At 34.1% G+C, this 17,777-nt stretch overlaps 1 protein-coding gene across 1 annotated transcript; it reads right to left on the reverse strand.

Annotated features, from left to right (window-relative positions):
* Window positions 1-1,865: 1,865 nt before the first annotated feature.
* LOC100369138 (anoctamin-10-like) lies at window positions 1,866-16,564 on the reverse strand. Its single transcript, XM_085500848.1, has 12 exons — window positions 16,332-16,564; window positions 14,106-14,323; window positions 13,080-13,211; window positions 12,202-12,330; window positions 11,103-11,231; window positions 10,278-10,850; window positions 8,933-8,988; window positions 8,751-8,825; window positions 7,948-8,109; window positions 7,416-7,607; window positions 6,775-6,906; window positions 1,866-3,386 (listed from the first exon to the last, which is right to left on the reverse strand). The coding sequence occupies exons 2-12, from the start codon at window positions 14,305-14,307 to the stop codon at window positions 3,228-3,230; spliced, it is 1,941 nt and encodes a 646-aa protein (XP_085356974.1). The 5' UTR covers window positions 14,308-14,323; window positions 16,332-16,564; the 3' UTR covers window positions 1,866-3,227.
* Between the last annotated feature and the right edge of the window lie 1,213 nt (window positions 16,565-17,777).

Here is a 17,777-nt window from a genome sequence, read left to right on the forward strand (position 1 = left end):
GGAAATTATGGCAATAATTTTACCTTTGTTTTTACCTCAAAAACGTTATTTTCTGTTGATTTCCAAGTGTTAATTTCAGTGGTAAGCAAATTTCAAGACTGTGGATTGAAAGAGTAAATCTCTTCAGAGTTTTAGAAAACCGGACTCAATTTTGGAGACGCATTCGCATTTACTTTTCCAACCAAAGAACCCTCCTCCGGCGTGTGTTGTTTGTTCATTATATGTATGGATATACGTAAGTTTGTTTTTTTCGTGAAATTAAATATTGTTGTGATTCTCGCACACTGCGAATAATGCCTATACGTATAGTGAATTTCTCCTCAGATATCATATTCCACATTACGTGTCAAGGCTGTGTGAGCATCGTATCGTAACGCAATTGTTACAATCTAATGCGTCACCAGACCAGGCCAGATCGAACTCCCCAGGCGTTAAGTTTCTACTCCCAAAATAACACGAAGTCATTTAGGGTCAAATAGTTTGATCATGTCACTAATTGTTTTGAATGACCAATAATCAGCGATACTGAATAAAATTGACAAAGCAGTTAAATACATTTGAAAAAAAAAACACTAAAAATAAATCAAATCACGAAACGTTATGTATTCGTTTTGAGACGTTTAAACCAACTTTGATTGAAAGCAGAAAGGTATGTCGGGAAAAATGATCGATGGCTTGTTGAGATTCTGAACCTTCTTGTCCGGGTAAATCTCGGTGGTAAATAAGTGTCAGCAAATCCAAAAATAACTCGACATTAAGCATATTCATGATGTCATGTATTTGTACAGACTTTGAAAAGAATTCAGACATGCTCGAAAAGTTTCAATTTTTTGGTTCAACAGGCACTCGTTAAAAGGTTGGAATTACCGCGACGCATCTTAAGTTATTCGATGTCTCTACTACAAGTATACTCATTCTCCAAGCCCCGACTGATTCCTGCCGTTGGTGACGTGGTTGAGGGCACATATTCAGCGCGTTTGAGCGCATTTAGTCGATGCTTTGAGAATGAGAAAAACACAATGTTCACGTGAAATTCGAACGCGCAATGTGAGGCGACTCCCGCTGATGCTTTGGTCCTAAGTCGTTTAATACATCAACGTGATGATTGGGTCCCGAGAAAATGGGGTTGTCAACATTTGATAGGAAATATCAAGTATTCTCTAGGTTCTATTTCATAGCTGAACAATCTCGCATATCAGTTTTGATGTGTGCATGTAATGAGACAAACCCTGGTACTGTATCAACAATCACTGCGTGAAGACCACGCCCCTTACGATGACTAATTCACGCTATATTTAAACAATTGAGTGGTTATCGTGATTTTATCTCAGATATTTAAACTGTAAATGAAATAAAAGCAGTGCCAATCCAGTCCGAACAAGCATTGACCAGACAAAGCACAGTCCCGTGTGGTTTTATTGGTAGTCGATCTCAATTTTCAGTACACGTCACATGCAGATATACAAGTCTACCAAAGGGTAGTCTATGCATCATAAAGTGCATAGACTGACAAAATGTGTTGATTATAGAGTGACACATAACACAGAGAAATTAGCATGGGTACCAGGAAAAATCAAAATCCAAATAGCCATTTTGGTTCGAGTAACAAAGATTACGTGTACATTGTATGTATGATCACGATACAAAGCTCTGTTCGTCTGCGGGAAATGGTCTTCGATCACGTTGGAGATTTGCTAATATAACCAACTGAACAGACATGGGTGATAAAACCAACCAGTGATGATGTCACTGATGATGTCACTGTGACACCTACTTCTTTGAACTTCACCAAAATCTAACACGGAGTGTATATAATGTCACAATCGCACAATCAGCAAACATTCAAATTAAAAAAACAAAAAACAAAACATTCAAAAACAATGTATTTTACGCATTACTTGCAAATTGTTTTATATCGAAAACACCACAGTGAGACCGTGACGTTTCATTACACCGACTACAAGCAAAACAGCAACTAAATAAACACATCGGCTGAGGACGCCCCTTGTCCTCCATTTATTTTGGTATGTTTGTAGATCCTTTCAATGGGCAATGCGTTAATGATTGAAACTTGGAGTAACAATTTAGTGCATGTGATAAAAACAAACAGACTACTACATATAAATAATTATAACACCATGACTTCATTTACTTCAAAAACATATTCTTTTTAAAAATTGTTTATTAATTGAAAGCAAATACTGTAATTGCTCTATTAGAAGTAAACAAATTTATGTAAATGAGGTTTGCAGATTGACAAAATATGTCATATTTTAATGAATCAGTATGCAATTTTAGGTTTATATGTATTGGAAATGAGATTCTAATAGAGCAAAACAATATTTTTTTTTATTTTTTTTAGTTTTCAATAATACAAAGTGAAAAACATGTAAGAGCACACCTTTATTTATACAAAATATTGCAAAATGTTACTGTTAATCACACACAATTATTTGTAACATAACTAGTGTAAATCATTGAATTGAAGTACTTTTTTAAAAAAAAATTGATTTTATTTTGTAAATATTATGACATATTATACTCCGTAATTTTTTTTTATTTCAGATTACTGTAGTTTCTCTACAGATACACTTCATAAATGGGAACCAATGCTGTCGGGCTTGGTACCACCAATCAAATAGCCCTCAGGGGGCTACATTACCCGGGGTAATCCCTCTGAGGCCATATTACCATGGCAAGTCAAGTACCACCAATCACACGGCCCACTGGTGCTACATCACCCAGGAACATTTTACTATGACAAGTCAGGTAACACCAATCCCATGGTCCTCTGGCACCACATTACCCAGGGTCGTGTCATCTTGGCAAGTCATGTAACACCAATCATACGGTTCTCTAATTTGTCAAGGGTCTAATTCAAATTAAACGCCCTACATGTGCCTTTACTGCAGACTAGCTACATGTATGCAAGGTGTACCAAAGTACCCGTGTACGGTCGATTATCTCAAGCAGATAAAATCATCAGCACTACAATAATTAGTAAATATATGCATAATTAATGTAGATATATGCATAATTAATGTAGATATATGCATAATTAATGTAGATATATGCATAATTTGACATCACAAACTCATCAGCCTCAGGATTGACTTCAAAGAGGTATGGCATATAAGATCTCAATATCATGAGCTATCATTAGTACCACCACAGACATACACAGTGTTTTAAGTATTCTTGAATTGCCAACACTTGAGGGCAGTATTTCATACGTTAGATTCTTTGGATTGTTTGTGATTCAGCATTCTCTGTTGTCTCAGTGCTTGTCTGGATTTATATTCCTCTCTGCCAAGTTCTTCCTCCATCCATTTGGGCAAATCAGGAATCATAAATGCTAATAACATCTTAGCTCCAATAATAACATGCTAGATTGCAAGAAATGTTAAAATCATTATGTAAGCAAATTAGACACTTAATATGCAAAATTTAAAATAACAATAAACATTCAGAGATGACTGATTTCCTATCAATGCAAAATAATGTTTTTTTTTCATGCAAATGAGATAAAACGAAACAGAAACATTAGTGGGATAATTGATTTCATAACAAAGCAAGATGAGGATTAATTTATGCAAATGGACATTTTAATATGCAAAATTTAAAATAACAATAAACATTCAGAGATGATTGATTTCCTATCAATGCAAAATAATGTTTTTTTTTCATGCAAATGAGATAAAACGAAACAGAAACATTAGTGGGATAATTGATTTCATAACAAAGCAAGATGAGGATTAATTTATGCAAATGGACATTTTAATATGCAAAATTTAAAATAACAATAAACATTCAGAGATGATTGATTTCCTATCAATGCAAAATAATGTTGTTTTTTTTCATGCAAATGAGCTAAAACGAAACAGAAACATTAGTGGGGTAATTGATTTCCTAACAAAGCAAGATGAGGATTATTTATGCAAATGAGACATTTTAATATGCAAACTTTAATCAGAAATTAAAAGATAATTAATCTCTCAACAATTTACACAAGATAAGCTTTATATATGCAAACAAGATACTGAATATGCAATTGTAAACAAAACAGAAACATAGAGGGATAAATGACTGCCTAACAATCTTAACTAAGCAAATGTTAAATGAATCACTGATTTTCTAATAATATGAGGTTATACCTCACGAGAATATCTCAAAGTATACACAAAGACAAGACAAGAGTATCGGCCAACGCACACCGGAGGTTGATGTGCGACGTACTGTCTGAGTGCATACTTTGAGGTGTTCTCGTAATAACCTTATTATTATACATCTTTTCCTTCCAAGGATACATCATGGGAATGCCAAAATCCAAAAAGTTTAGAACAGAATCAGCTAACTTCTTTGTGTGGAGTCCGGTCAAACCTTGATGGCAGCCATGTTTGTTTTTATTATTAGAGGATGCTTACGTGCGTAATCATTTCATATTTGGAATTTGCATTTCTTTATACGATAGGATGAAAATACCCACTGAAATACCACAAAATTATGGCATGCTGTAACTTATGGCGTTACGGTGACAGATGTATAATAATGCAAGATAATAACTAATAATGCAAATGAGACACCTAATATGCAAATTTTAGTTTAGCTAGTTTAGAAACATATACCGGTAATGGTAAGATGGTGTCCTAATAATGTAATCATACAACACAAAACTGTCATGTCATTGTCACCACTATATCTGTTTCTGTTCAAATTGTTATATAATATTGACTTGAATAGAACAACATTTTTTTCATTGGGTGATAACTCAAATGCCTTCTATATAACAATAAATCATGCTTTCTAGAAAGTGAAAGTTGGTGCAACATTTTGAACTTTATTAAATTTTTTTCAATTTGGACCAAATGGAAAATTTTGTCCATGAGCTGAACAAAATGTCTGAACAAATTGGCTTTGGCATTCAAAGAGTTAATCAAAGAAAACTTAGAAAGAACTCCCGTGTGCTGAGAGTATTGGAGACACATTAAAAATTAATTCAAAATTACTTGAACTTGAGATGTTGATGGAAACGCTGAAAATTTATTATGCAAATAAGGTAATGAACAGATTTAAGTGTCAAACTAATAAGGTCTGCACAATGTACCAAGTTTCATTGAAAGGTGATTAGAACCAAAAAAATATTAATTATTATGCTAATTAGAGAATTAATATGAACAGATTTTAACCCAAAATTAATCAGGCTGTCTATTGTCCTAGACCATTTATGTACCAAGTTTTATTCAAATGTGATGATCAATGCTTGAGATATACAGTATTAATTAATTATGTTAATTAGGTGATTAAGAAGCATAAATATTTACCGAAAACTAATATGGTGTATAGTCCTAGGTTCATTGAAATGTGACAGGTACTCTTGAAAAGTTTCGTTAAAATCCAATGAGTGGTTTTTAGACATCAGTGCAACAGCCATAGAACAGCAAAAAATTAACTAATTATGCAAATTAGGTAATTAATAGGCACAATTATTTATCCCAAAATTAATCAGGTCTCTGCGTAGTCCTAGAATATCTATGTCGCAAGTCTCATTGAAATGTGATGATTAGTACTTGAGATATCAGGTGAAAAGCTGAAAATTAACTAATTATGCTAATAAGGTGATTAATATGCACAAATATTTACCCAAAACTAATTAGGTCTCTGCACAGTCCTCAAGTAACTATGTACCAAGTTTCATTGAAACGTGATCATTATTACTTGAAATATCAACCCCTGAAAATTAATTAATTATGCAAATTAGGTAATTAATATGTACTGATATTACCCTAAAAACTATCAGATCTGTGCAGTGTCATATGACATCTATGTACCAAGTTTTATTGAAATGTTATGATTAGTACTTGAGATATCAGTGGAAAAGCCGAAAATTGATTAATCATTATGTAAATTAGGTAATTAATAATATTAACAGATTTTTACCCCAAACTAATCAAATCTGCGCATTAGTTCAGAGCATCCATGTGCCAAGTTTCATTGAAATCCAATGAGTGGTTCTTCAAAAATCAGTGGAACAGTCATAAAACAGCTTAAAATCAGTTAATTATCATGCAAATTAGGTAATTAATATTCATAGATTTTTACCCCAAACTAATCAAACCTGCATATTGGTTCAGAACATCCATGTGCCAAGTTTCATCAAAATCCAATGAGTGGTTCTTCAAATATCAGTGGACCAGTCATGGAACAGCTTGAAATCAGTTAATTATCATTCAAATTAGGTAATTAATATTCATAGATTTTTACCCAAAACTAATCAAATCTGCGCACTAGTTCAGAGCATCCATGTGCCAAGTTTCATCAAAATCCAATGAGTGGTTCTTCAGATATCAGTGGAACAGTTTTGGAACAGCTAAAAATCAGCTAATTATCATGCAAATTAGGCAATTAATATTCATAGATTTTTACCAAAACCTAATCAGCTCTGCGCATTATCCCAGAGCATCTATGTACCAAGTTTCACCAAAATTTGATTAGTGGTTCTTGAGATAACGGTGGAACAAAAAAAGTGACATACATACATACATACATACATACATACATACATACATACATACATACATACATACATACATACATACATACATACATACATACATACATACATACAGACATACATACATACATACATACAGACATACAGACAGGGTAACTGCAAAGACTCCCTTTTGTGCTTCGCACACGGGAGTCAAAAACCACTATGCAACAAAAAATAACATAACAGCAACATTTTAACGTTAAAAGTGCAAGGAAACTCACCTCAATAGCAACAAATATCAAAATGAATTCAATATCAGAGGAGTCAGGCAACATTTGGCGAGCTCCTGTTGACATAGCAACTAGAGCTGTATTGGTGATAACTCCCAGAACACTCATGACTTCAAATGTGATCTGCAACAGCAAATATGATAAAAATATGGAATGTCATATAGTATATGGTAATATTTCATAATTTGATACAAATATTAATGCAACATATGGTAATATTTCATAATTGTATACAAATATTAATATTGTGTATGGTAATATTTCATAATTTGATACAAATATTAATATGCCATGTGGTAGATTTATTTGTAAAAAATAAAAACTTACATCTGCCTGGAGAAAATCAAAGCATTAGTAATGAACAATTGCAATACCAGATTTTATTAAAACATATTCACACACATCAATACCTCAGATATGTTTACTTACATTGGTGTTATTTTTTAAGCCATATTCATTTCATATTTGTAAATAAAAATAATCTTTGATTAGCGATTGCTGCTGTATAAAGCAAGACGTTAAAAGGTACATGGATTACATTGGAGATGCACTTCCAATAAAGCAAATCCCACATATGTTTCTTTAAAGTGAAAAAATAAATTAGTGATATTAAAACAAATAAACTAATTTACCTGCCACGCGCCGATACCCGTAGTACGATGAGCGAATGGCCTCTGAAAGACTGTACACAACTTAAATGCATCGGTACGTAGTTCTACAATGTTATTAAGTAACGCCCACAAGGCGGCTAATGGGTAGACTGACGAAAACAAAAACACATATCCAAACTGGAGAAAGAGCTCTAGGTAGTCATCGAAAGTTCCCTGCGTAAAAAAAAAAACTTCATGAACAAATGGTCAAATGGTCACTGCACAATTTAAGTTCAGATGGTGTTATCCAATGATGTTAACTTTTAAGAAACAGACAATACTGGGTTTTCATCTTGCGGGATGAGCAATGAAAATCTCGCAGTGAAATTAAAGAACTGACATACTTTCACTGGTCATTTTACTGACAGCATAGTCACAGTAAATCTTGAGCTAGTACAGATCTGTGTATGCCAATTTTTGTCAGATATACCCATGTGGGCTGGCAAAAAACGCCACAGTGTCCGCATTCTGACTACTAAGGCAGCAAGCGTCCCAATATTAAGGAACCACATACCTCGTACACATACATGTCACTCTGTTTTTCAATCTCCTCTTGTTTGGTCATGTCTTTTTTCTTTGATTGATAAATACGGCCTTTAGTCCACATCAGGTATGGTAAAAAGGCTTCTAATATTTGACCAACGATTTGCTGGGTCACCAGTAATGCAGCCAGATGCTAAAATAATGTTGAACAATTAAACTCAGTATGATAATATTTTTATTGCTGCTGATATTTTGTTTAGATTTGGATTAATTATGATATTTTTTTTACAAATGAGAGAAATACAGACTAAACTAAATAAAAGAGTTTGTTTTGATTTTATGTGATTCCGAGACAGAAAACTACGACTCATATAGCTCTTAACGCTTTGAATGCTAAACTCAACGTGTGTGTGTTTTTTTCCGATCAATATCTATACCAATGAGAATTTGTGTCTATTTTGTCTAAAATTAACAGAAAATATACAAATGTGCAAAATGTATCAAACATTTTGGCAGGAAAAACAATGGTGTTCAAAAAATTAAAAGACAATTGCTGAACATCTGTTGAAATGGCGAGTAAACAACACATACATAATTAGTATGAATTCTTGTATTTGTTTAACAATATCAGTATTTTTGGCAGAACTTTCAACACAATTAACACCAGTCGTATTTTAGGGTCACAATGTACACTAACTGTAAAACAAATATGGGTGAAGACCAAAAAAAAAAAAAAAAGTACTCGCCATAAATACTGAATTGATAAACAAACAGATTTTGAAATCAGAATTTGAACCGAGTTGAAAATGAACGTTATGGAATCATGTGACTTGCCTTTCTCAGCCTGTCCATGTCTCTTAAGTAGAAAGCGATGTAGAAGAGTGACAGGAAGCAATTCACAAAATCAAACTATGAATACAAATAAATAATGACGTTGTTATAGAAACAATTAATTAAGCATTAATTGGAATTTCATGTAAAACTGAATAATATAACGAAATGTTAATAATACGTACTACGACTAATTTCATAATCAGGTTGTTTTCATGGGCAGACTGCAGTCGATGGTTTTCTGTTAATAAAAACAAAACAAAAACAACATTCATTTTGTTGAAGTCTTTAGTTACAGCCCAGTAATGGTAGAACATTGTATCACTTGCAATCAAAAATATTTCTAAAATTTTATTTATTATAGGTTGTTATCACATGCCCATGGTGCCTAATTATTCACAGTAGTGTGAAATATCACTAACTGAAATTTCCCACTAAACTTGACGATATGCATGTTAAACATCATCAGTTTGTGTGTGCTCATACAATACGCAGAGAGAAAAACAAATTGTTCGGTGGTACCGACTTTTATTGCTGCGATACAAAAATTACAGACCAGATAAAAATGATTACTCACATGGTGCAATTGCAATAACTCAATTATTTTGATAAAATATTGCTAAGAAGGATAATTTTTGCCGATTTTGAAAACCATCGGTAGCCCTAACTGCAAATTTTTGTTCACCAACAAGCTTAGACATCACACATAATTAGCGTAATTAAGCATACAATTCGTAAGTGTATTTCCTGGTAATTTTCACACTCTGAGTTTGATGATGTGATAAAAAGGTTATCACTTGATATCATTATTTGTAGAGCTGGTTGACACTACGTCATGGGCTGTATTCTTCATTCACCACCAGACTTTCTTGCCCAAATTTTTCTGCACTTTTTTTCCTATATTCTTCAATATTTTTGAAAATGAACCCTAATTAAGGAGCCAACAGACAAAATTTGAGTAAATTTTCAGTTTTTACTCAAAAAATTAGGCTATTTTCGTTCCAATCTTCTGAAGGAAAGTGCAGACTATAAACGGGAGTATTTTGTGAATTTGTGATGAAAAAAGGGGACTGGTAGTGAAAAGGTTACTTATATACATTACAACTTCCTCAATTTTTTTCTACACAAGTGCAAGTACACGTACCATTTTCCTTTTGTTGAACCACCTGATTTTGGCTGAAACAATATTTTTTTACTTTCTGCTAGCAATTCGTCCATCGACAGGAAATGGCCATATTCAGATGCTGCTATCAATCCACTTTGATTTTTACTTATTTAAATAAAATTAGTTATACCAATTGAGTCTTTCTGAGACTCCATCCCCATGTTGCACACATTTTCAGTTTCATAGACAACTAGTAATACAATCATCATTAACTGAAAAATATTTCAACCGCTTATATCGGTAATATCCAATTCGGCCGCCTCCAAAAACTTATAGTTACGCATTCTGTCATGAAAACAATATATTTTGGATTACCATGGTAACAACAGAAGGATGAATTCCAAATGTCATAATTACTTACTTACCCCAATTATTGAGCAGCGTTGCAACAATTCTATAAATAGCATTCATTATGACAATAATCACAGCATACAAACTACTCGGAACAAACTGCATCAGCTGACCTGTGTAACTTTCCACGTCCATTTTCTCCTGTATCCATTTTTCAAACCAAAAATACCCGAGCATCACAACAATTGCAATGAACAGAAACATCAGTATCACCGGTAGTGATACCAAATACTTCTTCAGGGACCGTTTCCATTTCGGATATGTCAACTCAACTCTATTTGTGATCCGGTTCCTCCCAACTGTACCCACAAAATTAGGGCGTGGCTCTTCAAACTTCACCATGCCATACGTGCCCCAGTGATACGTTATTGCAGCACACTTTCGCTTCCATGCCTCCAAAAATAGCGTGGACCAAACAAGATTGAAAATTGCGAATGCGGTAAAATTTGTCTCTTTTTTATCAAGGAAGCTATGATACACATAATAGAAAAGCCCAAATAAGGCCGGCACTATCAGACTCATGGTGTAGTATCCGAGAAAAGCAAAGTACAGAGCGATTGAGTCACCAAAGTAGTGAGCAATATCATCTGAAAAGAGAGAGAGAGAAAAACATAGTCAAATTACTGAACCTTGCCTATCATGTATACTAAAAAACATTTAATTACAATGACTAAAAATGTTCATAATTTGAGAACGCTTGCAAGGAAAGTAAACTGGAAAGGTTACTGTGAGTCCCTTAATTAAGGACACCCAGTGACACGCACTGCTAAAATATTTTGTGATTGTCTCTGGCACAAGAGGTCACAATAAGGTCACAGATGATGAGGCAAAATACTTACTAATTGGTTGTATTTTAAGAGTTGTTATGTTGATTGTGGAGTACCATTTTTTGGCTAATATTTCCTCTTCATTATTATTATGTACAGGATAAAACTTGGATATAACTCCACTAGCTATGCACCTAGGGACTAAATAAAAATTTTTGTGAGTAATAGTATTTGGAATATTCAGTTTTCACTACTTTGTGTCAACACAGATATATGGGGTTTGATAGCCATGAAGGTTCTATTGAAGTATTCTATTCTATTCTATTCTATTCTATTCTATTCTATTCTATTCTATTCTATTCTATTCTATTCTATTCTATTCTATTCTATTCTATTCTATTCTATTCTATTCTATTCTATTCTATTCTATTACCCTATAAATACATAAACTGTGCTGTGTAAACTTGTACATTTACAATTGGAACTTAACAAATCTGAGAGAGGCATGCTCAATGTATCAAATATAAATGCAATTTCTTGTTCCCGAATTGATAGTGTTTGCACGTTCATCTTTGGACACTTGCGCATATTGTGTGATCTGGGGTCAACAAACTAGAAGATAGAACAGATTTCAAACGTTCTGAATGCGCAGAGTCGCAGTACATCGAACACCAATGTTTCTAACTCGCAACGTAAAAATTCCCCTGAAATAAGACTGCCATCATCTTTCAACTAACTTGTACCAACCTCTGAAACTTTGCACACTATTCTGCCTAAGCAAGAATAACCAGCATGCAAATTATCTTTGGCTATAGCGTAATATTTTCATATTTTTTGCGGATAATTTGGGAGTTGAAAAACTATGTCAGGGTCATATTTTATTATTATATTTTATTGAAACACACACGTACCACTTCTATTCATTTTCTCTACAAGAAATCCATGTTTCTCGGCTGTCTCAAATAGTTCTTCTAGCTGCACGTGATGTTTGAGTAGCCATAATTATAGATATTGCAATTTATATTAATTCCACCATTCACAGTTAATTAGGTTTGTTTACAAACAAAATAGCATTTGCGACTTTGTTTGAAAATCAGAGCAACAACATGTACTCAAATTAATCAAAGATTGTTATATGAGAAAGATACAATTCCAATGCCGCAATACTTACTAATTGCTTCACCTTCGCACACTTTGATGTCTGGAAGGCCAGGCAGTGACAAAGTGGTACTGGAGTGAATCTTCTCAAGAGCATTCCGAATAACATATTGTACCTCAGCACTGGATAAAAACTTATCATCTAAATCAAAATGAAGAAAGTAGAGAGCAGACTTTACTCATCGACAAATGCTTATAAATTGACAAAGTTTGTCAGCTCACAGTTTATTAACTTTTGTTAACTATACTATTTTGTTTACAGCAACCTCTAGTTGCAGTTTTTCAAAAATGTTTCTCACCTAAATTCAAAGCAGGGACAGGAATTGAGACGCAATATACAATGCACTCCATCTGACAAAGCATGACAAGATACAGTCATGTCTGACACAAGTCGGCCATTTTGGATATTGTATTTTCATGAAACAAAATGATGTGCATATGTACTGCATGATGTTCTGTCTGTGTGCCAACCAAACTAGTCAACATGTGACTTAGAAATAGCAATACATGTGCATATTTAGAAACAAAATATGTGCCAGTTGTGAAACAAAAATTAACTCTAAAGCAATGTGGCAACTTTGAATCAGATCAGCCAATGCATGTTTGTGACGTGATGACATGGATATACAACCAATAGGCAGACGGATGGACAGAAAATGACAAAATCCCGTTTCCCCAAAGAAAATAGAAATCACACCGAAGCTTTGAAAACAAGAAAACAGTTTAAAAAGTCTGTAACCCAGGTGAAAGAAATTCTTTATGAAATACTCTGCTTATAGCCAATAAAAAAAAAATTGCCAAGTTACAAAACAAAACCAGATTGTGATTAATAAATATAGTAGTGTGTGCCTTGAGTACACCACACATCTATGGACCAACTAACACACTCACCTATATTCACAAACTGTTCTGAATTTTTCAAATTAAACTCCCTAAGTAAGCCATCATGACACTTTTTTTTCAACCCAATGATTTCAGCTCCTTCCAGCAGTCTGTCGGGCGAAGCACCAATAAAGAGAATTCCTGTACAAAGAAATAATTCATGAAGTACTCACAGTAAAATCATGGTGCATGATGCGAATAGAAGCAGGGGAGCATTTTGCATATTATTACCATAAATCAATTTGCATACTGAGTGGCACATGACAACATGTTATTGACCTAATTTGTTTGAATTATGTAATTTTTGATAATTTAAGGCTACCATTAATACAAAACACCATTTCCTCAACCTTTTCACAACAAGTTCTCTCTTTTTTTCACAAATTCACAAAATTGTCCTGTTTATAGTCCGCACTTTCCTTCAGTATATTGGGACAAAAATAGCCAAGTTTTTTGGGGAAAAACTGAAAATTGACTTAAATTTTGGCTGTTCAGAAATATAGAAGAATATAAAAAAAAAAAAAAAAGTGCAGAAAAATTTGGGCAAGAAAGTCTGGCGGTGAAAAGGTTAATTTATTTGATATTGTAAACTTCTGATGCAAAAAATGATCAAATATAAATGACTATTTTTCAGATACAAGAGTCCGAAATGTCATGAAAAATGGTCAAAATTGGCACTGCTTTCTAAGGTGAGCTTATTTCATCATATCTCAAAATTTTGCTCGATGACATTGAATTTCATGAATATGGAAGTTGTTGTTGATACAAATTCTAGAATTGTTAAAACTCGATAAAATTTATATTATAATTTTGTCAATGTCTAGTATGATAATAGTTTTCCATTATATACTATTGGAAGTTTTCTCCCACAATGCATTGCATATATGTGCAGTAACATGCTCAGTAGTACAACATTTGAATTTGACCCAGACTGCTTTAAGGAGAAGTAAAAGTGGATTTCAAGGCTGTACAACTTCCTGATTTGTTTGTCAACATTTGTTGAAATTAGAATGGTTGAAAAATTTACAACATTACCTTCTTTATCATCTTTATCTAACATGATCTTGACGAGAAGCTCAGCGCCATGCATAGATCTTGGCGACTGTATATGCGACAAAAGCCATTCACGAGTGGAATCAGGTGTTTTGGATGAAAACTCTATCACACATATCACTTCAAAATCATTATCCTCCGGTTTGATGACGGGGCGGACATTATTTCTAGTGATGCGCCTCATATTGCCAGTTGTACACCTATAAGTCAAAGAAATCAACAAACATTACTTTTATCATGAACTGTGTTTAGTGAATAATGTTTTTTTTTGCCATATTTTTGTTTCAAACCAAACAGCTAAAGAATCTGTCTCGTGAATAAAAGCGGAAAAATATGATGTTATGAAGGTTACCGTCATGAACAGCCAGTCAGCTACAACACCGAAAAGTGGACGATTTCTGCATGTGTGATTTATACGAGGAGACAAGAAACAGGAAAATTCACTACTATTCAGCCTCATGGCTCAAATAGAATAAACAGAATTGTCATATTTTTTGATAAATCACTCCACTATATTTAGTCATCACGGATACATGACCCAGGCTTCACCAGGGGTCAAGTTAAAACTGCTGGTAGGTAATACTTGTAATGGTCAGGATATATGGCTTCCACGTTTGACACTTCGAAAAATGTTGCCTAGATATCATAGCAACCATATTGGTGTCTCATCAAATTCAAATACTTGTAGAGCATTGCATGGAGGAGCAGTCATAGTAAGTCACGGGTAAATGGTGCATTATGGGATGCACTCAAAAGCTTATGTGGGAACACTGGCCATAGGTCTGTACACAGTGGAATCATTAACCAGGACATTGCATTTTTAGCATGTACTTAGAAAGACAGCAATCACAGATGTAGTTTTTCCTATCTATCTGCAGTTTTCATTAGTTCCAAAAATGAAAACGCATATTGAATGAGAGTATTTAAAGCTTTGAAATGCATGATTTAAGAATTTGATTGGATGTTGTTACATCCAAAACACTTATGCATGTTGTCAGCAGTTAGAGCAGAATTCAAATGTTGTACTACTGAGCATGTTACTGCACATATATGCAATGCATTATGGGATATAACCTTCCATTGTATATATGGACAAATATTATCACCCTGGAAACTCACTAAACTCATGTCAATTTTCAGAAGTGTTTTCACAATACTAATAGCTAATTTAAAAAGACTAAATAAAGAATAATTATTTTTTCAAAATACAAGAACAATAGTGTAAATATGGATTTTCCAGGCAAACTTTTTATGCATTATTTTGCATATTTTTATGTATTTTTTCTATATTTTTTCATTTAATTTGGGCACAAATAGTCACAATTATTCATCAGCTACTGGTTTCTTGATCAATTATTTTATTACCCTGGGCTTCAAAATAAACAGAAATTGTTTGCAGCAATCACAATTCAGAACAAATACATGACAAATTTAAGCAACCTATCAGAGTAGGACTTTGCATTTGCAAATGAGTGTTCATACTTTCTCACAGTCATAACAAACACCACTGACAATGTTTCTAAGAATGTTGAAAGGAGGTGGGATAGGGAGATGGCGGTTTACTTGAATAATTTATTCTGGTGCAAGCTGTAAATACAAGAACAATCCATATTTTCATTTAATGAAAAGGATTGTTGTTACTTTCAAAATGTTGAAGAGCAGTTAATTTGTTGTATCAAATAAAATATGACATAACTTATAAGAAATATTGTATTTTATCGTAAATATAGAAATAAAGCCTGCTAATTTTATGAAAATATGTAACAATTATGAAGCCAACAAATAATTAGACGTTGTGTATAAAGTTTCCCATTCTAATGGAACATCTTCATCTTGACGTCCATCCAATGTTGGGAGGGGGGTATTTCCTTTTTCATAACAAATAGCTTCATCGTACCATCAAACACCGTTCACGATACACAGGGGCTCAAGTGATACTATACTACCGGTAAATGTGAGACTGATTTCACCAGACAATGGTCACAAATAATGGGTTCATATACATGTATCTGTAACCCGTAATTTCATGTTCCTCCATAGGCGTACATGTTTTAGAGTGGGCACTATTAGTTGTGCATGTATTTATACGTATTTTAAATGATATTGCCTCTAGAGTTAATTTTATGCGAACAACAACATATAAGTCGTCAAGCACTTGTGCCATGACCTGGTTTGTGAACGTCTCAGTTCATTGGACCCGATACATACCTGAGATACCTACTGGTTAAACGCGAGTGCACTGTTAAGTTTCACTTCTACCGTGTATCCCTCGATCATAATGGCATTTTCAATGGATATATTTACACTGGCATCATTACATCGCAGTCAGTATATTCATACATACCTAGTTTTAACATAAATTGTAACCAACACCGAGATTGCACCGTACGCTGAAAATCCCTTCACCGTCTTGGCTGGGCGCTCGCGACATTCACAGCTGGAGAACCGCCGGTGTCTGCGCATGCTCCTTCATTTCGCTGTTGCTTGAAGTCGACTGGAGCACAGCAACCCAGGACTGCGGCTGGAGCAAGCCTGTACTTCGTCCACCCATCATCTACATACACAGAGGCGGCGGCACAAATTTTTGCATGGGAGACGAGATCTGCTCACTAAGCTTGCGGCGCCTAAGACTACTGAGTCTGGGGGCATGCCCCTTAAAAATGTTGCATTGTAGACCCTTTGAAACGCTATCGCTATCATGCATTTTGAGGGGCAAATTTTGCTCACAAAAAGGGTTTCAGCTTGATTTTGGAGAGGGCAACATTTTTTTCGTGCCGCCGCCACTGGTAAGGCCGCTGGAAATCAGGATGGATTCAAAGGTATAAATGCAGAGCCCGGAGAAAAGCAATTGTTAGTTTCTAGAAATACCAAAATTCCGGTGAAAAAAATAAATCGTCTAATAACTTGAAACTTAATAACAGTCATGATTCGAGGATTTCTGATCACCCGAAACTGGATGATGTATTCAGTTCGGAGATGAGAGGCGAGGGGAAAACTTATAATAAATGATCTGATGGAATTCGTTAAATATGTAAACAATTACCTCAAAAGAGCCAAAATATTAGTGTGACCAAATGTTTCAAGAATGGTGAAACGACCCTTCTCCGGAAGCTGTCATTTTTTTCAAGTTGTAACCACGGTGTACGTAGGTAGATTATAGATCATTTTAGTTTGTGTTTTAAAACTATCCGCTAATATATCGGTAATACGTGACAACAGTTCGGATGGGCGTTTAGTACTTTATCGGACTCTGGACTATGATATATTATTATTTATTAAAGACGATGCCCAGCATTATAATATCATGAATATATAAACAAGTCATTCACCGCCAAGTCAGCTAGCTACATACATGGTGATCCATGCTGCACACGGCCTCCCAAAATAACTCACTGAACTAACCAACACCGTTCTATACACATGCAGTAGTTGGGAATACGTTAACAGATATTATACATTAAAATATTCGCATTATAGCCTTCATATTAGAGAAATAACAAAATATATGCACAAACCCTATAATGAGTGGCCCAGCATAAACTTCTACAAATTATAATACGCATAATGCAAAGTACGTACCTTCATTCACAATTCTGATTAATTATTTTAATGCAAAATGTTATAGTTTTGGTGTAATTGCAGACTGAATTTTAT

Source organism: Saccoglossus kowalevskii, chromosome 6 (assembly GCF_978046115.1).
Source record: "Saccoglossus kowalevskii chromosome 6, keSacKowa6.1, whole genome shotgun sequence".
Taxonomy (NCBI): Eukaryota; Metazoa; Hemichordata; class Enteropneusta; family Harrimaniidae; genus Saccoglossus; species Saccoglossus kowalevskii.

Coding starts and splice junctions, on each gene's coding strand:
- LOC100369138 (XM_085500848.1), bottom strand. CDS start 14,307: ATGAGGCGCATCACTAGAAATAATGTCCGCCCCGTCATCAAACCGGAG. Junction 8,110..8,750: donor ACATGGACAGGCTGAGAAAG/GCAAGTCACATG, acceptor ACATTATTTTAG/CATCTGGCTGCATTACTGGT. Junction 7,608..7,947: donor GTGACATGTATGTGTACGAG/GTATGTGGTTCC, acceptor TTTTTTACGCAG/GGAACTTTCGATGACTACCT.